This window comes from Artemia sp. Qi Xiang Cuo, chromosome 2 (genome assembly GCF_049724085.1).
Source record: "Artemia sp. Qi Xiang Cuo chromosome 2, ASM4972408v1, whole genome shotgun sequence".
In the NCBI taxonomy this organism is placed as follows: Eukaryota; Metazoa; Arthropoda; class Branchiopoda; order Anostraca; family Artemiidae; genus Artemia; species Artemia sp. Qi Xiang Cuo.
In genome coordinates, this window is record NC_142795.1 from 20,523,945 (window position 1) to 20,548,263 (window position 24,319).

Sequence of the window (24,319 nt, forward strand, 5' to 3'; positions counted from 1 at the left end):
CGTAACTACTTACGTATTAATTCCATTAATTAATTAAAACTATTATAAAACCAACATTAAATAGCTTATAGCCAATGTACTACAAAAAATAAAAATAAAAACAGCCGTCTTAAAATTTATAATAGACGAATAAAAACATAAAAGACAAACAGTAATGACAAGTCCAATCTTCATCACTCATCAATGCTCGACTTCCCCCTTCCTGCCCTCCTAACAGCACCTTACCGCATACCCATCTTACTACCTATAATGAAATTCAATATTTGCCCTCTCCCTCTCAAAAAATTATTTTGATTAAGCTTATAATATTTTAGTAAGCTTATAATGTTTGACATACCACCTTTTGACTTATCTCAGTCAAAATTTTTCACCTTCAGTATCCATTAGACACGAAATACTAAGCACAGTTTTGTGTGCCCTATGTCAAACTTGTTTGGCTACACCAGCGGCTGGCGTTTTCCCCACCAGGGTATACCCCCTGGTTTTTTTCCACCTGAGGCCTCCCCCCGCTGGAGAATTCCCACCCATATTTCCCCTGGATAATTCTAGGTTTTCATTAGAAGGGAAATTGAGAGTTATTTATTGATGTTAAAGTGTATGTACCAATACTTCTAAATTAATTGGTGGATTTCCACTTTTTCAGTTTTCTGCTTGAGAATTCAAATATTGGATTGTAAGTAAAATTTTGGGTACTTGTTAATTAAACGAAAAACACCCAAGAATTACGCTTAGGTTAGGTTTAAGTATTAGATTAGGTTAAGTTTAAGTATAGGGCGTCTGCATGCAAAATGTGTTAGGTACAGTTATTCCGCAGATTATGAAGTAAAATTGTTTTCTAACTTCACGCTGTCCAAATACTTTACCCCCGCCCTTACCCCTAATGTACAAATATATAGACCATATTTTATAAGTCTAATGCATTTTATCACCCATGACTTGTCTTTGTGGCTATGAAACCCGTTTTTTGAGTTCTAACCTAATCGTAATTCTTGAGTGTGTTTTGTTTAATTAACAAGTGCCAAATTTTGGGCAAGAGAATTTTCGATGAATAGTAGTTTTGTTGAATAAGTTCTTAAAAATAGATTTACTAAAGAAATTCGGGTAAAGATAGACGGGTATTGACGGGTATATCGTTCATGTGGATGGAAGTTCTGCACGACTTGGTCTTCTACTTGGCCCTAAAAGTAATTTACAGGTTCATAGTTCCTTTTAATTTAATTCAAGTCCCGCCTAAAAATTCCTTGAAGATTTAGAAATTAGGGGGAGGTGTGGGGGGACTACTCGGGGGATAATATCTGAGGGGAAATACGCCTAGACCGGCTACACCATCTTTGTGGAACACATGCAGTAAATTTTAGAATTTACTCTAAATCCTCAACGACAGAACTGTACCACAAACCTTTTTTTCTCTATTGTGAAATTATGCAAACATTATATAGCTCATTTTTTGGGAAACCATTACATGATTTCTTCCAAGTCAAGCTGACGAAGGACAAATTGTGACAACTTTGCCATATTGATTATCTTCGTCCAGGAAGGTGTACAAAGGAAATGTTTGCCGAAAATGTATACCTGGTGAAAATGCATACCGGTTGCCACCTGGATTAACCTCCCAGCAGAGGTTACCCCTGGGGATGAACATTTTTCAGTTTTTTAGGACAAGTTTCAAATATTTTATACATAGTATAATTATAATTGGTAAAACTTCTGGCATATCATCATTTAAGTCATGACACCTTGTAACTTGTTATGACACCAATTAACTTGTTATTTACAACGTAAAATTTCGTTAGCTATCGTCTATAAACGAGACATTTTATATTCCAAAGTCATATTTCACAAATCGACCAGAGTAAATCCAGAAGCCTTTCTCCTAAATCCACTTCACTAAACTAGACAATTACGTAGTAACCTCTTTTGGTTAGGACGCCCAGCTGATAAGAACTTCAAAAAATAAGTAAATTATATTTAGAAGTAGCAAAACACGGAAAAGCCGTAAAAATTTTGGCATTCGAGTGAACTCATGCCTAAAACCTCTTCCCCCATGTGTATATACCTGCTATGAGTAGTTCAGACATAATCACTTTTGTTAAGTACTAGCCAGTTACATATAGTGTTTTATAAAGCGATTTTACTTTTATAAATACATGAGTATTCTAAAAGAAGAGCTTGGCTATTAGCCAAGTAATAAGAGCTTCCAAAAATAGGAAAAGTTTATTTAGAACGTAGTAAAACACGAAAAAAAATGTAAGAATATTGACAATTGGGGAGTGACTCATGCCTGAAACGCCCTTCCCCCATGTGTATATACCTGCTATGAACAGTGCGAACATAATCAGCTTTGCTAAGTACTAGCCAATTATGAGATGACATTATGTCTCCCAAGAAAATTAGATCAAGGTATTATCCTATGCCTCTTCTAAAGAGGGCCTCAGGAGTTTTAAGGTCCCTCAAATGTGAAAATTTCTCAAGGCGTCACCAAAATACTGAATGCAATCTTTTCTTGTCGCTACCAACGGAAAATTGTAATTGTCAGAGGTTTTAAGAGAAACTAACGACATCGTCCCTTCCCAGAACCCCTGACTATTTCTGCCCAAACATAATATCCTCTGAATAAGAAAAAACATAAAAACAGAAACATACTACAAAAAAAAGTAAGACTTTCTAATTGCCTTAAAATTGCCTTTTTTAGTTCATGTTTTTCAGAATTTGTTAAATCACATGAATAAGTTATAGCTCAACGAACTTATTTCCTACTGGGTTTTTCAGATCCATGAAAAAGCATCAAATACTACGTCCATCATTGAAGGCACGTTCACACTTGATCGTAGTATTGCCCGTGATGTTTTGTTTGCTGTTTATTTCTATGACCAAATTAAAACTGGAGTCCGAAAAATACAAATTACTGCTCCAGACGGCACTATCTATTCCTCGAGGAGTGATGAACATAAACCAAGCAATTATTTTACACCAGGAATTCAGATTACAGAGGTAAGCTTATTTGTTCTTGGGCCCACCTCTTCTATTCTCATTGATGTCAACACTAAAAAGTAAAAAATAAAAATTCTAACTGAAGAATTCACCTAGACTTTATCAAAAAGTTCGTGCGAACGAACTGTAGGTAAGGAGCATATATCTTTTTCCAAATATATAAGATTCATTAAGTTTAGTGTTATCCATTTAGTGTTATATAAGAACCATACTGAAAAGGTTCCAAACTCCCATCTTCCAAAATATGAAACTTGGTATTTTTTTTTGCCAAAAGAGACATCACGGATACATGTATTTTTTTTCAGTTTTTTCAGGGGGGATCGTAGTGAACAAATGGTCCAAGAATATAAAAAGAGGGCTCATGCGAACGTAAAAGAAAAGTTCTAGTCCCCTTTTTAGTGACCAAAAAGATTGAAGGATAAGTAGCCCCCCTGCCACGTTCTTTTTTTTCCCGAAAGTCGTCCTATCAAAATTTTGAGCCATTTTGTTCAGCATAACATGACCCCCCACAAGCCCTGGAGAATGATGTGTAAGCTATGAAATTTGCCCATTGTTTACGAATAGTGTTTGTTATTGGGAACTGCATAGCTATTTTTGGGGGAAGGATGGGAATTTTCAGCTAGGGGGATTTTCCACGGGGAGAATTTGCTTGGGGAGGGAAGTTTCAGGGGGTGAACTTTTCATGGGAGTTTACAAAGGGAAATTTGCCAGAATTGACATACGAAGTTCTTTTTATTTGTCTTACTTTCTCTTTGCCCACTCAAGTTTACGTGTGGAAATGTTAAGAGAATTGTCCGAGGAAAGTTCTCATCGGGTTGAAATTGTCTAGAGGATCTTTTTATGGGGAGGGAGGAGGTTCCACGGGAGAAATTCTATATGGGGGAATTTTATGCGGATGAAATTCTCCAAGGAGAAATTTTCTGAGGGAACAACTTTCCAATGGGAGGGGGATTTTCGGTAAAAAATTTCAACGGAGGTGGAATCCGTGGCGTGATTTGAAAAGCAGTCATAAATTAAAATCTTTTTGAAATGAAAATATGCTAAGAACAATTTTGGGGAGAACAAATTGGGGTAGGGCATTTTCCATGAAAGTTGAACCGGTTTTCCCGGCAATATTTAAAATACGATCAGATATTAAATAAAAAAAAAGTAAAAAAAACAACAGCATTAAAACTTAAAACGAACATAAATTATTACATATATAAGGGGGGTTACTCCCTCCTCAATACCTTTCTCTCTGTGCTAAGGTTTGACTTTTGTCCTAATTCTTTAGGAGCAATCCTGAAACACGAGGGTCGTTTAATTAGGAAAATACAAAGAGTTTTTGAAGGTATCAAAAAAATTTAGCGTAAAGAGTGAGGTAGTGAGGAGGGAGCAACCCCTTTCATGCGCGTAATAATTTCTGCTTGTTTTAAGTTTTAATTTTGCTCCTTACTTTCAATTGAAAAAACTTGTTTTTTTTTATTGAATTCATCAAATTTTAGTCAGACTGGACACACTTCAAATCACCGTATATTACTAAAAAATAAATCCGTAAAAAGCTTTTACTCGCCTTTCCTGTACTAAGGAGTGCCTTCTTATAATAGGGAGTCTTTCTTGATTAGGATATTTGTGGAAATCTTTTAATAATTTTCTTAACAGGGACCCATCCTGTTTCCAAAAAGAAATAGAGGTAAAAAGTAAGTTTCCTTAATTGTCAATGAAATAGTACAAGTAGGTTGTTTCAAGTAAAACTAAAATATAGGGCTTAAGTATTTACCTTAAGTACCTTAAGTAAAAAACAAGCTTAAGTGAAAAGCCATAAGAATACGTTGCGTTGAATTACTTTGATGATTGAACTATTTAGAGGCTATATTCTCCAAACAGACAAAGAAAAATAAAATAATGTATATTAGTGGTTTTGAAACGCATTAATCATCTACCAGTTAAAGATCAGGATTTTGATTTGAGTATTAATGCACTAAAAAAACGGATCATAACTAATTTTCAGTCAAAGATGTTCAAGATGAAAAAATGATTTGAAAGTAAAGAATCTACTAAGAGTAAGTTTGAACGGTAACGGTAAGTAAGTTTGAAATAAACTAAGAGTAAGTTTGAACGGTGCCCATGGTATCCTTCAAAGAATAAAATAAAGAAATGAAGTACGTTATTGGTTTTGATTAAGATATATTTTATTTAAAAATTAGTGTTTGTTTGTTTTCAGCATTAATGCTGTTAAACTTAAACTTCATCGCATGCTGACCAAAGGTCTGACCGCATGCTGACCGTTGCGCAGGTGCAGATCTCCTGATTCAATGCCTTCGGCCGGGAGTGCAGTGCGTGGTTGGGGGCGTGGTCGGGTAGAATGTAGATGAATCAGCAATTTGAATGACAATGCTCATCATTTTTTGTATTATTTTAATTTTTTGTGGGGCATCAAAAATTTCAAAGTATTGCCCTTTATTGGCCATAATAACTATAAGGCCAAAAAAGCCATAAAAGCAAATAATGGCCACATAAAATGAGGATGCATACGAGCTATGGCATTACTTCAAATTCTTTTGAGTCACCAACAGTTCCAAGTTTTCCCCTTACATTGGCCATAACAGCCGTAAGGGTATAAAAAGCCACATGGACTATAAAAACTATGAAAAATAAGAATGTATGTAACCTTTTGCATTATTTAATTTTCCATGAGGCATGCAAAGTTTCAAAATATTCTTTTCAAATTGGTCATAATTGCTATGAGGCGACAAAAAAGCCATAAGGACAAATAAGACCCGTAGACGTGAGAATAGGAATGAACTTATGTATTATTTAACTTCTTGTGAGACATTAAAAGTTCCAAAAATTCCTTGGATTGGCCATAAGAGCCATGAAAGACACAAAGATGCATAGGTTTAATTATTCCATTTGTAATTGATCCACTCATAGGCTATATTATCCAATATAGCCTATACAGCCAAATCCAAACAGTTTTTAAACAAGCTCGTTACCGATTTTGATATTAATGTGCAAACCATCTTCCAAATAAAAATCTGCATTTATGGGCTCTGTTTATGTATGTTGAATGTATTAAAGTGCTTACTCGTATGAATTAATGAATTTTTTTGAGTGAATGAACTCGCAAAGTGTACCCCAAGAGATATATTAACTCTTACTACACACAAAACAAACATATCAAACAGTTCGTGGTAACGAACTGTAAGTAAGGAGCGACCCGGCTCAATGGTAACCGAAACTCTAGAAAACGGTATTTTGATACAAATAGATACATCAAAAGAATCAGATGTTAATGCTGATTTCAAATATATAAGTTTCATCAAGTTTTATCCTACCCATCAAAAGTCACGCGGCTGAAAAAATTTGGCTGATTTACCTAAAAAAGGAGAAATATCCCGTACAAGTTATAGAACCTTAATGAAAATCACACCATCATATTCCGCGTATCAGATAACCCTACTGTAGAGGTTTCAAGCTCCTATCTACAAAAATATGTAATTTTGTATTTTTTGCCAGAAAAAATATCACGGATACGTGTTTATTTGTTTGTTTTTTTTTTTGGTTTTTTTTTCAGGGGTGATCGTATCAACCCAGTGGTCCTAGAACATCGTGGGAGGGCTCATCGGAATGGAAATTAAAAGTTCTAGTGCCCTTATTAAGTGACAAAAAAAAATGAAGCGCAAGGATCTCAAGGATCAAGGTTATATGGGAGGATCTTTCCATGAGGGAAGTTTTCAAGGGGGAAGGGAAATTGCTATTAAGGGGACGCCGGACTTCCCAGCATTATTTAAAAAAAGATCAGAAATTAAATATAAAAAAACAAGTTTTTCAACTGCAACAGCAGCAACATCAAAACTTTAAACGAACAGAAAATATTACATATATGATTGGGTTCACCCCCTAGTCAATACCTCGGTCTTTAAGCCAAAGGTTTTTTAGTACTTTCATAAGAGCTATTTATTCTAATTAGCGGCCTTTGCGATTAAGCGGTCATTTTTAAAGAATTGGAACAAAATTCGAACTTTCACTTAAAGAGCAAGGTATTGACTAGGGGGCGAACCCCCTAATATACGTATTAAAATATATAAATATAGAAGTTCGTTACGTAAGTTAATTCGTAAGTTACGTATATTTATTACTAATAAAAACGTTCGTAAATAAAATTAAGCAAGTTTTGGGAAAGCCATTTAACCAAATAAAAGTAAATTAGTATGCAAATTTTGTTTTAATTATTCATGTACTTTGAGCCAATATCAAAACCTGTATTTATTCAAAAACGTTCAAAAATTAAATTAAAAAAAAACTAGCTTGTTTTAACTGAAAGTAAGGAGCGACATTAAAACTTAGAACGAACAGAAATTATTCCGTATATGAAAGGGGCTGTCCCCTCCTCAACGCCTCGCTCTTTACGCTAAAGTTTGACTCTTTCTCACGACTCTATTTTTTAAAACAATAAAAAACTTTAGCGTAAAGAGCGAGGCGTTGAGGAGGGGACAGCCCCTTTCATATACGGAATAATTTCTGTTCGTTTTAAGTTTTAGTGTCACTCCTTACTTTCAGTTAAAAAAACTTGTTTTTTTATTTAATACACAAAAAAACGAGAGGAAATAGGCTAAAAAAAGCTCTAAAATTTAGAAAGCTTTATTTTTTAATCAGAATAGCAGAGCATTGTATGCAAACTCGTATCATATAATAAAAAACTCAAATTAGAATGGTAAATGGAAATCTTAAAAACTTTAATTTAGACTACAAGTAAGTCTAGATCTAAGTTAAACAATTAAGTTAAATAAGAAATTATCATTATAAATTTCTACAATATCGTAATGGAAAAAGGAAAACTATTCAAGGAACACGCAATGGAAAAAGGAAAAGGTACTGGAAATGGAAAAAGGATCACATAAATGGAAACAGAAAGCATTTTTATCCCTAAATGTAGTATAAATTAAAAGGATTCTGGTTCCTTCGAGCCTGAAAAATTAAAGTTTTTAAGACTAAAAAACGTGATTGTGAAGTGGTTACGACGTAGAAAGTCACGAAATTGATTTTTTTTACGTTAAACTATCATTTTTCCATTTCTTAAAATATATCATCCAATATTATCCTGCTTGACATCTTTCTCTAAATTGCAGTAAATAGATCGTTTAAATTAAATGTTAATCGGGAATAAATGCCTAATAAGCCATATTTCGAACAGAATATTCACTTTTTCAGATATGCGTCAAAACGTAGTAAATTCTTGTTGAAAATTTTCAAAATCTTCCTGATTTTTGGGGAGCCGCTACAATTAAAATGTAACTAAAAGCATATAATAGCATACAAGGAAGGGCGTATCCAGGATTTTAGGACGTTGATGGGGGGGAGGGGGTAATTTTTTTCCGGGGGAAAGGTTACAAATTTTTTTTTGAAAACTCATCAAAACTTGTTTATATGTATTTTGTTTTGCTTTTCAGAGTGGGAGAAAATTTTCGGGCAAGGAGGTTCAAAACCTGAACCCAGAGATGTTCAAGGGGGGCTGGGGCAGCTGCCCTTGGCTCCGTGGCTTGGGGGTTTCCCACTTTGAACAAATTTTCACTTTGATTCGGCTGTTTTTGCTTATATTTGAGTTGGGAGGAGGGTGCTGTAATTAATTTTTTCCTTGGCACCACCAGCCCTAGGCTCTGCTGAAGTCCCCACCCCCTTATTTTGATATGGCTTTGATAGTATATATGGGAGAAAGGGAATAATTTAAAAAATGTTAATCTACTAAATCGTTAAAACTACATGTCAAATAAAAATAATCCTATCCAAAGATACTAGACAAATTGGCATGCCTACAAAAATTTTGTGTTTTTATGCATTATTCTCTTTTACCTGCTCAAGTGGGAATTGTATAACTAATTTGAATTCCTAGATGTTCTGATGAGCCCTAGGTAATTACCCTACAGGGAAATTATTGATGGTAAGAAGGGCGTGAAAGCCTCTATGGACCGTTGCTTGCCTCTCAACTGAACTGTATCGACCTTGATAATGAGGCTATGGACTTTTTGTTCAGAAAGGAGAATATCAGGAGCCATGTAAGAAAATGGAAGCCTAAAATATATTTTGAATAAATTGAAATTGATTGTAATGAGAGAAATACTTTTTTAAAAGGTCCATTAAAAAAGACTTAGCATCATATTGTACAACTAAGTAATGTCACTAAATAATTTTCAAGGCATTCACGTCTTCAAATAGAAGGTGGACACTACTAACGATTTAAATAGTTCAGAGATCTATCCCGACGGCATCTACGCAAAGCTCTGTTGCTGGTTTTTGGTGTTGGAGGGGGCTATAGGCAGGGCGTGACGAGGGGCGCGGCGCCCCTCCAACGTTTTTGGAATTCGTTTGAATTTTCGCCGAAGGCGCAAATTTCGGCAGAAATTTTGCGAAATTGCCCAAAATTTAGAAAAATTCTTGATTTCTGCAGAAAATTCGGCATAAATCAGGTAGTGATTCTGTAAAACTTTACAAAGATCGCCCCTCTAATGAAATAAGCCTTGGGACACCCCTGGCTATAGGTGAGGATGAACAGTTTCAAAAATACTAGTTTGTGAATTATAGAAAAATACAAGCAGTTTTATTGTACAGACATCAGGATTTTGATGAGGCGTAGGCCCAACCCCTGTGTACGTGGCTTGCAATTAAATTACACAGAGCTGACATCTTAGGGACAGTTTTACTAAGAAAATTACAAAGAAATAAGCGAAAAGTTGGGCACGCCAGTTTAGAAAGTAAAATTATAAATGGTCTCAAAGCTTGGGGTTACTTGGTTAGAATTTGTCAAAGATGGAGCTTAAAATAGGGTGGGATAGAACAACATTTGCCAGTGTCTGATCTCATAGTGTTAGTTATACTACTCTTCACGCTCGTCCAAAAATAGGATAAGTCCCATTTTATTAGTTTCTGATTTTTCCACAAATCGGATAAGTTGAACAAATAAACATTCAAATGGGAATAAGTCCATTTATTAGACAAGGAGAACAGATACTAAAGTCTGGTTATTTCGCTCATATATACAGCGATCATCATCAGCAGAAATCCTAAAGCATTAAAATGAAAACTAACATATTTATGCAAAACAAAATAATTACTTCCGACTCATTCATTAGATTCGTCTGAGAGAGTTCAAAAATCGGGTTAATCCATAGTCCTGAGTTGTAAATTTTGCAAAATAAATGGTGTTGAATTTATAGTTATATACTTGATTGGTCACATCTCCCCATATGTCCGACGTATTTTCGACGTAATACTACTACTACTAATAATAATAACTCACCTCAGCCCCAAGGCACTTGAGGCCAACAGAGCTACGTACGCTCCTCCTCCATCCCAATCTATTCATAGCCTGCCTCTTTACACCCTCCCAGGAAGTTCCCATTTCTTTAAATCTTTTTATACGACATCCTCTCAACCCAGACGAGGACGACCTGCTTTCCGCTTAGCCCTAGACGGTTGGCCGAAAAGGACAATCTTCGGCAACCTGTCATCCTTCATCTGCAGAACGTGCCCTAGCCATCTAAACCTTTCTTTCTTTCTTTTATTTTATCAATTTCTCATTAAACCAAAATTGGACAAGTCGGATGTTTCCACTTTCTCATTTTTCCAAAAACCAGATAAGTCGCATTTTATCAGTTTCTTGTTTTTTTTCAAAAATTGGATAAGTCGCATTTTATACGCTTCAAATTTTATCGCTTTCTCAAAAATCGTACGTTATCAGTTTCTCATCTATTTTTTCATCTAACAATGCTTCATAAATTTTCTTTTCTTCTTTTTCAATATAGTTGACTTCAAGATACAAAAAAGTAACCGTTGTAAAAAATTTATCCTCCTTGAAGTTTCTGTTCTTTAATTTCAACCCTTAGCAAACTAAGTAGTTTCTTAGAATGCTCACACCTCTACGATGGCTTACATAAAGTAACACTTAGACACTGGCCGGATCAAGATGAGCCCTGTATTGACCTGTCAGGAAATTGAAATTTCCTTGGGCGTATAAATGAATGTGTTTCACTGAAATGTGACAATATAACAGACAGTATTGCGTTACCACTTCAATATTCAATTCAAGGAAGCTCGTGTTATTAAAAGGTTTTAGTTATCTGGAAGAAAAGAAAGTCTTCTATGTAAAGATGTGTAGCATATGCTGTGCTGGTTTAAGATAATTGGACCCAGATCTCATAAACTCCAGGTACCACTTAGAGCCAAATATCTGGCCTGACACATGCAAATAAAATAATCTTCTGAATCATGAAACATCCCAGCAGGGCCGTATCCAGGATTTTTTTTCGGGAAGTGTTTAACAAAATATTTTTTCGGGGGAGGGGGGTTAAAAAACTTTAAAAAACCCTCAAAAATTTATTTATATTCATTTTTTTGCGTTTTTACGAGTAGGACAAACATTATTTTTTGGGGGGATACGGCCTTGCATCCTAGCATAAAAAAAACACACGACATGAATTTGCTTCGACTCTGGATGTCTGAGAACCATGGAATGTGGAGGAAGAATGTGACCACACTTTTTTTTGTCATCCCTAGCAGCAGTGATAATAATTTATTATAAAAAGAAAAAAAAATGGAGACAAAAGTACCACTGAAACATACGCTCATAATAATCAGTGTTTATAACAGAGGCAAAATGTAGAGGATGATTGTTTTAGTAAAGTGTAGGAGGAAGAGAATCCCCTAATATGCATTAGTTTTCTGGAAACATCAATATAATGTTTAGAAATGTTAATAAGTAGTGTCTAGGGTTAATTCAAAGCTGAAATTTCAGAAGGGTAACTAACTCCCGGGAAGTTATGATGTTGGTAGACTCCATGATGGGAATTTGAGAGAAACTTTCCAGGAACAGTTGAATACTAAACTTGGGAGTTTAGTATTTGACAATGTGGAAGACGGTTGAAACAATTTTAGAAAAACAATTTGTGAAGTTGCTGATTATGTCATCCGGCCTTGTCCCTGTTAAAGATAGGAACGGAGCCACAATTAGTGATAAGGAAAGATTTAAATAGAGATGAGCAGAACATTTTGAGAATGTGCTAAAGCCTATAGAATATAGAATATAGAGGATATAGAGGAATAAATAAGAATATAGATATCCTCTATAAGAATATAGAGGAAAATTGAAAAGTTTGTGATACCTTGGATGTGAAGGAAGATTTGTTTTGTGAGGAAAAATTAGCGACAGTACTAAAACGATAAAAAAAAAAATAAGGCCACAGGTGCTGATAGTGTGGTAAATGAGTTTCTTAAATATGGTGGCTCTGAGGTTAGAAATAAGTTACTGAGGATTTTGAAAATGATTTTTGAAAAAGGGGAAGTACCTAACGATTTTAGGAAAACCCTTATTAAACCACTGCATAAGAAAGGTGATAAGAGTGAGTGGGGTAATTATTCAGGCATTAGTCTGGTCTCTGCAGGTACCAAGTTACTTAGTACTAAGGAAGAAAACTCGCCTGGACCTAGATTATGCTAATGATTTTAAGCATCCTATATAAAAGTGTGAGCAAAATGAATGAACTTTTAGAGGTTTTGCGACTTTAGGGTGCTAGAATAGGTTTGAAAATTAATGTTAAGAAGACTAAGTCACTAAGGCTAGGAATAAGTGAAGACGAAAAGGTGACGTTGGGTAGCGAAATCTATTTATGGCGATCCTAAATATATATTTTCTTTATTAGCAATTAGTGCAGTTATTAGCAGGGGTGGATCCAGGATTTTCTTAAGGGGGGGTGCAAAATAGGTTGATCCGATAAAATTGCGTTAGGAGCAAGTTTAATTGACGCAAACTTGCGTTAATTAAGTAATTTATACTACTTTAGACTACGTTAGGTTGGCGCGTCCCCTCGCCCCCCCCCCGCTGGATCCGCAGCTGGTTATTAGTACACAAGAAAATTCGTATAATTAAAGAAAACACAAGGAAGACAAATTAATAAGGGGCAAGTCCGGTAAAAAAAATTGCAGTTAACTTTTGCTTGCATTGCCAGGGTACCCGTGAGCTGATGTATGAAGCCACTATAATCAGAAATGTTTTCCCTGAACAAAATGCTGGGAATTTTTGCATTTTCTCCGTGAACGGATACGTTTTTCGTGTTTTATTGTCATTTATCAACTTTCCCAGGAGTGATTGTATTTATCTAGTTGTCACTTTGAAAAAGATTTATTTTTTTACAGTTATGAAGTATAGAGGTGTCAAATATCTTGATTTTTGTATTGAAAATTAAATTAGAAATATTGAATTAAAAAATTTTATTCTATCTTCTTGATCTTAGTTTTAATATTTTACTTTGAACAAACTACTTTGATTATGCGTTACTTTTTTATAAACAATTGATCCTAAAGGCATCAAATATTTTGGTGTTTAATAGCCAAGTTCAAAACTGTCGATATTGTTAAAAAATAACCGTCCAACGCTTCGGCATTGCTCAACAGAACTGAATTTTGGGAGTTTATATCTTAGTTTTTGTAAGTATTCTATTGTTTTGGGTAATTTTTTTAATTTATTACTTTCTCCATATTTTTTTACTTTCACTTTAATTGACATGCTTTTTTCATTACCTTTAGAATCATGATTGTAAGCTTCATTAAATAAAAAAAAGCTATTTCAACTGAAAGTAAGGAACAACATTAAAACTTAAAACGAAAAGATGTTATTACGTATATGAGGAGGGTTGCCCCCCTCCTCAAAACCTCGCTCTTCACGCTACAGTTTTTTGGCACTTTAAAAAAAATTACTTATTATTCTAATTAAACGACCCTTGTGTTTCAGGAGTTTGTTTTAAAGAATTGGCACAAAATTTAAACTTTACCATAAAGAATGAGGGGTTGAGGAGAGGCAACCCTCCTCATATACGTAATAATTTCTGTTCATTTTCAGTTTTAATGTTGCTCCTTACTTTCAGCTGAAAGAAAACTTGTTTTGGTATTTAATTTCTGATCGTTTTTTTAATAACTCCAGTATACCTGGCTCCACCTTCACGGAAAAATCCCCCTCCTGACAGAAATACCCTCTAAGCAGTTCAATCCTTGGGAAAATTTACCCCGAACAATTACCCTTAACATCTCCACGCCTAAACTAGGATCGGTAAAGAAAAAGCAGGACATATAAAGAAATTTCGTATAGGAATTTTGGCAAATTTATCATGTGTAAAATTTCTTGAAAAGTTCACCCCATGGAAACTTCCATCTCCTTGGAAAATTCCCCTGTGTAAAATCCTCCCAGCAGAAAATTCTTCCTCCCCTCCCCACCCGAAAAATTTACAATAACAAATAAAACAATGCGTAAATTTTATAACTTAAAAAACTTTACCCAGGGGCTGTAGGGGCCATTTTATCTCTAAAGACATAGTTATTGGGCCTTTCAACTATGCTGAAGAAAAAAGCTATCACAAAATGTCTTCGGTTTTGATCGGTTGCCCTCCAATTATTTTGGTCACTTAAAAAGGGCACTAGAACCTTTCATTTCCAATACAATGAGCCCTCTCTCGACGGTCTAGGCCTACTGGGTCGATACGGTTGCCCCTGGGGGGAAAAACAAACAAATAAACACGTATCCGTTATCTTTCTTCTGGAAAAAATTACAAAATTCCACCTTTTTGTAGATAGGAGCTTGAAATCTCTACAGTAGGGCTCTTTGATACGCTGAATCTGATGATGCAATTTTCATTAAAATTATATGACTTCAAAGGGGCCTTCCCCCCTTTTTTAGAAAATCAGACAAATTTTCTCAGGCTTGTAGCGTTTGATGGGTAAAACTGAACTTAATGAAGCTTACATATTTGGAATCAGTATAATAATCTAATTCTTTTGATATATCAACTGGTGTCAAAATTCATGTTTTTGGAGTTTTGGTCGATATTGAGCCAGCTCACTCCATACTTACAGTTCATTACCACGAACTGTTTGATTATCCATCAAAACCCAAACAGAGATCATTAAATATTTATCGTTTTTTCTGCGTTACCGAAAGTACTGCATTCATAAAACTTTACAGTTTCATGAAATGTAATTAAACAAATAGAAAAGGGTTTTTGACTAAAATAAGGAGCAAGTTTAAAACTTAAAACAAATATAAATTACTCTGTATTTAAGGGGGACTGCCCCATATTAACACCTTACTCATTCAACAAAAGTATTTTTAGTGCTTTGAAAAATCTTATCTTTCCAATTGGAAATTTTCTAAAAAAAAAAAATGGAAAAAAGCCAAACTTCACAGTATAAAATAAGGAGCTAAGGAGGAGACAGCCTCCTTCGTATAAAGAATAATCTGCTCAATAGGTTTCAAATCTGTTCCTTGCTTTCAGTTGAAAAGCTCTTTTTTTTATTTCGGAATGTAACATTTTAGCTGTATAGAGGAACAATTTAATTAATTCCTACTCCCCCCTACCTCTTTCAACATTTATCCGAAAACTCGCGAAGAGTAAGCAGTTTGTCCCTTAAATGTACTTTTTTATGAATCTACCCTCCCCCACCAAAACAATGACTCATCCCCCCTCATTATAGCTGATACGTAATTACAGATCGCCAAACATAGCCTAATTTCATTACAAGTAAAGCGAATCAACTTGGTTGAATCCACTGCTGCCACCGTATGGCATTACTTCTTTTACAACTGGAAAGCCTAAAATATAGTTATTCATACTTTTATATCAATTAGCTTTTCAGAATTTTAAATTAATTGAAAACTCATCCTCTTCGGGGTAAAGTCGTAGTTTTGTACCCTAAAATAGCAAGAAATTTTTTTTCCCTGGTCCAATCTGTATGGTCACTTAAAAAAGAGCTTTAAATTTACGTTTGAATGAGCTCCCTCCCAATTATCTTGGACCTTCAGTCTGATACAATCGCTTTTGGGAAACAACAGAACAAATAAACATGCATAGACGATGTTTCTTCTGAAAAAAAAGCGAAATTCCACATTTGGAAGATTGGAGCTTGAAATCTCTGCGGTAAGGTTCTCTGATATGATGTATCTACTAAAGAGATTTTTAATAAGATCGCTTGCTTTTTTTGGGGGGGGGGTGTATTTTGCTTCATTTTGCAGGCAATTTAATAGCTCTTTTTATTTGGGAGTTTTTTGCTAAGAGTATTTAAAAATATACTTATTCCTACGAAAAAAAATTCCTGAAATATATTCCATGTCACGCAGCCACCACTGATATTTTGGCGTTTGCTCCCCCCCTTCTCCCTGGAAAATTTTCTGCCGGTGCCCTTGCTCAATCACAGTAGCGACAATTGTAGATGTTGATATTGGTTGGTTTTTATTTCTTGGTTTTGAACTTTATTTTTTTTTAGGTTATTTTAGTTTTTATCTTTGCTTTATCAGCGTTGAAGACACCTCGTTTCATACAGGCTGTTTGTTTCTTTATTGTTGAGTTTTCTCTCTTTTTTTATTTTTTTTTTATTTTATTTTTTTTAATATCATTACACTGTACTTAATTACCTCGTTTATCAAGAGACAGAAGAAGAATATTAGGTTTCATGAACTATGCATTCTTGCATATCCAGAGTCCTGGGTAATACCTCCTTGAACCCAGGAGGTATTAATAATGGTTTATAAAATATTATAGTAAATTTAATATACGCCTTATTCTTTCAATCCCTAATCCTTTTAGAAATTTAAAAGCACATAAAAGCTAATGCTCGTCAGAACTTATTCTTGACGTCAAATTGATCCTAAAACTATCCTAAACTATTTAGCACGAGTTCAAAATTCCTTCTGGCTTTGACATGGAAACTGAGTCTAGTATTCCGTAGGAAATACATTTATAGAAATCTAAGGCCTTTTTCAATTGACAAAGTGGATTGTTAATTCGTAATCTGAATTGCAAATGTGCACGTTGCACTAGTAATCTAGATGATGCAAAATCCGTTCAACTGACAATTGAGATTGTGAGTTCACAATTTTGATTGTGAGTATGACAACTTTGCTCACAAAAAAGACATGAGTCTATATTGTTGGCTTCGCTGAGTCTTCAATCGGGCTTATGAGTTTTACTGTTGCTGAATAGATTTTCCATTGTCAAGCCGGACTGTGAATTTATAATATGAATTTACAAATATAATGTTCCACCAACAATCTAGATGACAAGAATGGTGTTCCACTGACAATCCCAATTGTGAGTTCATAATTTAGGTTATTAGTTCGACAACTTTGCTCGTAAAAACAGTTGTGGATTTAGATTTGCGATTTTGCTTAGTCCTGAGCCGGGCTTGTAAGTTTTGCATTTACTGTTTAAGCTAAACCGGATTGGAAATTTGTAATGCGAATTGCGAATCGGCCATTCTACTGGCAATCGAGACTATGAAAATGTTGTTCCATTGACATTCGGGATTGTGACTTTATAACCTAGGTTGCATAATTCGACAACTTCGCTCAAAAAAGATTCTGGATTTGGATTGTAGATCTTTCTTGGTCCCAGGTTGGGCTTATACATTTTGCTGCTGCTATATAAGTTTCACTGACAAATCAGATTGTAAATTCATAATATGAATCAAATGTGCCGTTCCATCGACTATCTACATGATAAAAATACTGCTCCACTGACAATTTGCATCATGACTCCATAATGTTGGTCGGGAATTCGAAAATTTAACTCGAAAAAAATATTCTGGATCTGGATTTTCTACTGACAAACTAGATTGAAAATTCAGAATCTGAATTGCGAATATGCTCTCCTAATAATAATCGAAATAGATAATGAAAATGCAATTCTACTAACAATCGGAATCGTGAGCTAATAATCTAAATTGTCAATTTGACAACTTTGCACCAAAAAAAATGTCAATTTGGACTATGGGTTTTACTAGGTTGAGGGTTGGACTTATAAATTTTGCTGTTCCTCTGTTTGCAGTTCGAAAATCTAGTTCTATTAGTCAGTGTCATCAACTTTTTTGTTCCACTGATAGTTCTGAATCTTGTTTCAAGAATTTGGCTTTTCAGTAAAAAGGCTTTGAGTTAGAGAAAGTATATCGGCAAGTAGTGTAGCCTGCTTTGAAACTGATTTTAGTGCATGCACTTTTTTGGACAAAGGTCTGAAAAATGAATTGTTTCGATTTTTGACGGCTTGAATATTTTTTGGCTTCGAATTTTAGATTGCACTCCTGCTAGGAGTGGCTAATACTATTCCATAATTTTTTTTAATTTATGAATATCTATTTATCTATTCGGCTGTGATGATTCAAAAGATGATATGTCACACAGCAAAATTTTAAAAGGAGGTTGAAACATGTATTACGGGTATTTTAATTTTAATATTTTTCTGGGCATTCATCTTGGGTTCCCACATATATGATTATTCGCATGCAAACATGATTATTCGGCCAGATATGTGAATATTATAGCTTTGTGCACATTTTGGTAAAATCTATTCAATTTTTCAAGATATCGTAAAATTTCACGATTCTTAGCTTCTCCGATAATTTTTATGAACAAATCGCATCAAATCAATAGGCTAGGCAAGATCCAAATGGATATTGAAAAATTAATTTTGTCATTTAGAAATCATAAAAAACTATACTCCAAAGCTAATAAAGACCATAAGAATAGGTTGCTTGTAATGAAAGCAATGGAGTAAAGTCTCAGAAGAAGTTAGATTTGAAGATAAGATTTGTTGGTCAATTGAAATGGCTACGCCTATTTTGAAAAGTATGGGCCAGTTTATTTCATTTTGTGTGGTATAGCCAGGGTTCTGCACAAAAAGGCCTTCATTGGGCATAGCAGCTGAATATCAAGACTAGCATGAGGCAGGTTGATTCTAGCAGTGGTAATTTTGAGTAGTAAATTTGTTACTAAGCTAGAATAGAAGTGAAAAAGAAATACATGGAATATACCATTTGATTTCCCACTTACAGCTATTTTTAAATGTTATCATTACTGACATTTTTTATGCATCCCAGTCCCATACCCTAACAGGACAAGATATAGGCTTTGTCATAGCCTTTTTTAAAAAGCTGAATTAATATTGTGTTTTTTTTTCTAAATTGGACGCAATTAAATTGTCTAGTGTGACCCCCTATAATAATTGTCAGGTTAAACTGCGAATTTTGTGTCCCATTTTTTAATGCGATATTTCACCACAAAAAAATCATATTTGTGGGAACCCAGGGTAAAAATAAAAAATAAAATAAGTTTGATTATTATATCAGCTTTGTCATTAAATAGCGTATTTAAAATGAAGTTTCTGAAACTGTCTAAATTCCAACACCCTATGTGTGCTTGGATTAATTTGAAGAAAGAAAAAATTAGTATTTTTATTATGCTTCCACAGAAATGACAAATAATTCTTTTACATTGAAACTATATATTCCAACATCCGTACGTTAAATTTAGCGGTTTCTTTTATCAGATTCATTGTTGGTTACTTCATAAGAATAGCGTCAGAAAAGGAAGCTAAAACAATACTTTGGAAAATCTGTTATCTCTTTGTGTAGTGACTTAAGCGTAAACAATCGAAAGTTATATACTCAAATCCTATTCTTCTAGCCTGGTTTGTGGAGCTATGTCGTGGAGCGAGATGGCACCAGTAAGCAGCCGCATATAGTTAAAGTTACAACGCGGCAATTTTCAGCTCATGGTGAAAAACTGTCAGTTAAAATTTTTACATCTGTTGAAACGACGGAAGGAAATGCAACAATTGATCCAATAAAACTATTCGCAGAAGTAAGTGATTTATTCTTTTCAGTTTTTTTTCGTCAAATCAGCATTCTTTAGGTTTGGATTTTTTACGTTGCTGCCATTTTGTTGACTTGCATTGTTTGGTCTTATACTTCTCGTCTTCTAGGTCAATAATAATATTAAATTAGTATTTCATAAAACAGTTGTTTTAAACTCTATTGCAACTTTTCCTAAAACAACGTTTCCTATAACAGCAAATGAAATTAATACCCTGACTTCAGATTAATAAATTCATTTTCAATTTGATAAACCTGCCTTATTTCGAATGTAAACTTTCTTGCAGAAATATTCTTTTCTTTAGGTGGGAGGGGAGGGGGAATATCAAGGTTAAAAAATAAGTTTGTTTGATGTGAAAGCCTTATGTTTCTTAGAAAATTGCAAAATTTGGCACGTATTTGGTCAAGCAAAGTAGAGTCAGGTTGAAGCCTTGGAACTACCTCAGCTTCAGAATTTAGACCAGGCCTCTGATTCAGGCTACTTTGTGCAGAAAAATTGTTACCATTTAAATGTTGCATTCGTACGTAGTCAGGATTTTTTAGTGGGGGAATTCGGGTTAAGAAAAACCAAATAACAGATTTTGTAGTTAGTGGATTGTAAATTCTTTTCACGAAGGGGGCATGAGATTCGAACAACAGTTTTTTTGTCGAAGGAACCTTATATTCTTTTGAATTTTATAGCATTGTCCATCTTTTTCGTCTATTCGTATTTGGTTATCAAAAGGTACCTAGCAAAGGTTTTAGTATTTAGCTAACAGGCGTTTTTTCTTTCTTCGCGTGGGGAGCTGTTTCCATTGAAATATTAAGTTCATATGCAGACAGGATTAATTTTAGGGGGCGATTGTAAAGGGTTTAGACAATATTGTCATAGCCAGGAGCGTCACTAACCAAAAGGTTTGGGAGTGGGGGGACAATGGATTTTAACAACTGGAGGATCATTTTTACTGACCGATGGAAATGATGTTGCCATTAAAATTACTTCATTTTTCGTGTTTTTTTTCAAACAGTTTGTGGTAACGAATTGTAAGTAAGGAGCGACCCAGCTCAATAGTAATCGAAACTCTAAAAAAATGAATTTTGATACCAATAGATACATCAAAAGAATCAAATTTTTATGTTGATTTCAAATATATAAGTTCCATCCAGTTTAGTCTTACCCGTCAAAAGTTAAGGGCCTGAGGAAATTTGTCTTATTTTCGAAAAAAGGGGGAAACACCCTCTAAAAGTCATAGAACCTCAATGAAAATCACACCATCAGATTCAGCGTATCAGAAAATCCTGATGTAGAGATTTCAAGCTTCTATCTGCAAAAATGTGGAATATTGTATTTTTTTACAGAAGAAAGATCACGGATGCGTGTTATTGGGACGTTTATTCTTGACTTTAAAAAAAAGCGGATCTAGAACTTTCCATTGAAATCGAATGAGGCTTTTTTTAAAGTGTGTACGATTAGGTCTTTGATAAAAACCTTATATTTGAAGAATAAAAGCCTGAATAACTTGTGGACAGCAATTGCAGACAATGAATGGATTGAAAAAATAGCTCCAATAAGGGGGCTTAGACCATTTCACTTGCTGACACAAAAGGATCTTGACTATTTGGAATTGACCTTAATAGGAATTTGTGTAACAAAACAATTTTGCATCTATCACTGAGTATGTATTTTAACCTTATAATTGGATAATTATAATAGATTTCCTATGTGTTCTTCCCATACAAAACCCCTTCCCATAAGTTATAAACCCCTCTTAATAAGTTATGCCCCAGGACAGAACGTACAACGCATACCCCTGGGCCCTGATGGGCTGTGTCAACATCGGAGTTTTTTTGTTATCAGAACTTTGAACCATTTTAACAAAATTTATGTCTAATAATTTTCACCTGGTGTATTTCCGACGTGGAGGAGGGAGAGGGGCTAGCTGCCCTTCAATCTCTTTTGACTTATAAAAAGTGAACAATAACTTTCAATTTCCAATCAAATGAGCCCTCTCTAAAGTTTATACGAGCATCCCTTCCATAAGAAATAATATGAAGGATTCGGAGAATCCTTAAATTACAAGCCTTACCCTGAGGGCTTTGGGGGGGTTGTAATCCTCAAAGACCTAATTTCCAGAACTTAAAACTACGTTTAATAAAATGGCTGTCTTAAAAGTTTGATTGGATGTTTTTGGGGAAAAGATGGGCGTGATAGGGGGTTTAGTTGCCCTCAAATCACTTTCGACTATTACAAAGGGCACTAGCCCTCGGAATCTCCAATCAAATGAGCCTTTTTTGAGGTTTCTACGACCCCTCCTTCTATAATAACCTTATATGCCCCCAGGGCATAACTTAAAACCCGTGCCTGAGGGTTGTGGGGGATTGTCCTCCTCAAAAACATATTTTTCTATCCGTAAATCCACTACGCTGAACAAAATGGCTATCTCAAAATTTTGATGGGATGTGTTTGGGGGACTGATGGGCGTGGGGGGGAGGCTAGTTGCCCTCCAATAACTTTTGACTATTAAAAAGGGTACCAGCCCTTTGAATTTCAAATTGAATGTGCCTCTTTTGAAGTTTATACGACAACGCCTTCTATAAAAACCTTATATTCCCCCAGGGCATAACTTAAAACCCTTGCCCTGAGGGTTGTGGGGGAGTGTCCTCCTCAAAAACATATTTTCTATCTGGAAATCAGCTACACTGAACAAAAGGGCTATCTAAACAGTTTGATTGGATGTTTTTGGGGAAATGATGGGCGTGGGGGAGGGGCTAGTTGCCCTCCAATCACTTTCCACCATTAAAAAGGGCACTAGCCCTTTCATTTCTAATCGAATGAGCCTGTTTTGAAGTTTCTACGACAACGCATTCTATAAAAACCTTATATGCCCCCAGGCCATTACTTAAAACCCTTGCCCTGAGGGTTGTGGGGGAGTTTCCTCCTCAAAAATATATTTTCTATCGGAAAATTAACTACGCTTAACAAAATGGCTATTTCAAAATTTTGATTGGATGTGTTTGGGGGAATGATGGGCGTAAGGTGGGGGGGGGCTAGTTGCCCTCCAATCATTTTTGACCATTAAAAAGGGCACTATCTCTTTGAATTTCCAATCGAATGAGCCTTTTTTGAAGTTTCTATGACAACGCCTTCTATAAAAACCTTATATGCCCCCAGGGCATAACTTAAAACCCTTGCCCTGAGGGTTTTGGGGGATTGTCCTCCTCAAAAACATGTTTTCTATCTGAAAATCAACTACGCTGAACAAAATGGCTATCTCTAAAATTTGATTGGTTGTGTTTGGGGGAATGATGGGCGTGGGGGGGGCTAGTCGCCCTCCAATCACTTTCGACTATTAAAAAGGGCACTATCCCTTTGAATTTCCAATTGAATGTGCCTCTTTTGAAGTTTCTACGACAACGCCTTCTATAAAACCTTATATGCCCCAGGGCATATCTTAAAACCCTTGCCCTGAAGGTTCTGGGGGAGTTTCCTCCTCAAAAACATATTTTCTATCTGGTAATCAACTACGCTGAACAAAATGGCTATCTCAAAGTTTTGATTGGATGTGTTTGGGGAAATGTGGGGCGTGGGGGGGGGGGGCTAGTTGCACTCCAATCACTTTCGACTATTAAATAGGGCACAAGCCCTTAAATTTACCATCGAATGAGCCTGTTTGGAAGTTTCTACGACAACATCTTCTACAGAAACCTTACATGACCCCATTGCAGAACTTAAACCCCTTGTCCTGAGGGTGGTGGGGGAGTGTCCTCTTCAAAAATATATTTTCTATCTGGAAATCAACTACGCTGAACAAAATGGCTATCTGAAAATTTTGATTGGATGTGTTTGGGGAAATAATGGGCGTGGGGGGGGGCTAGTTACACTTCAATCACTTTCGACTATTAAAAAGGGCACTAGCTCTTTAATTTCTAATCGAATGATCCTGTTTTGAAGTTTCTACGACAACGCCTTCTATAAGAACCTTATATGCCCCCAGGGCATAGCTTAAAACCCTTGTCCTGAGGGTTGTGGGGGAGTATCCTCCTCAAAAACATATTTTCTATCTGGAAATCAACTACGCTGAACAAAATTGCTATCTCAAAATTTTGATTGGATGTGTTTGGGGGAATGATGGGCGTGGGGGGGGCTAGTTGCCCTCCAATTATTTTTGACTATTAAAAAGGGCACTAGAACTCTCGATCTCCAATTGAATGAGCCCCCTTTGAAGCTTCTACGACGACCCCTTCCATATGAAGTGCCCCTGGGAAAAAAATAAATAATAATAAAACATTGGAGCCGTATGGCCTTTACTATAGGCATACGCGTTGCCTCTGATAAAATAGTCTTAGAAAACGTCATGATGTGCTACTGGTCAATTTTACCGGTACAATAATTCATATCTAAAGTTCTGCTTCATACTGCTATTATTTACTTTATCATTTGCTAATACTTTTTGAATGTCTTTCTTTTTTTCCCTCTCTCTGCCTCTATCTCTCTCCCAATCTCTCTCTTTTTCTTTCTCTTCCTGTCGCTGATTGTTCCATATTTGTTGTCGTTAGCTCGAATTCCACTTCCCATATTTGTATTTATCTTTATTAATTTTTTTTAAATATGCTGCGAAGTTTTAACCTCATAAGAGGTGTGAAAGACAATGGTTGATAAAATGAAAATGTTTCGTCACCTCTAAGA

The 24,319-nt window shown here is 35.3% G+C and overlaps 1 protein-coding gene across 1 annotated transcript in view; it reads left to right on the plus strand.

The window, feature by feature from the left end:
* The window catches only part of LOC148954987 (calcium-activated chloride channel regulator 1-like), a 228,153-nt gene that overhangs the window by 189,648 nt on the left and 14,186 nt on the right, over window positions 1-24,319 (plus strand). Inside the window, exons 9-10 of the mRNA XM_089099575.1 lie at window positions 2,770-2,991; window positions 19,466-19,642. Coding sequence (XP_088955701.1) covers window positions 2,770-2,991; window positions 19,466-19,642 — 399 coding nt within the window. The remainder of the gene's footprint in view (window positions 1-2,769; window positions 2,992-19,465; window positions 19,643-24,319) is intronic.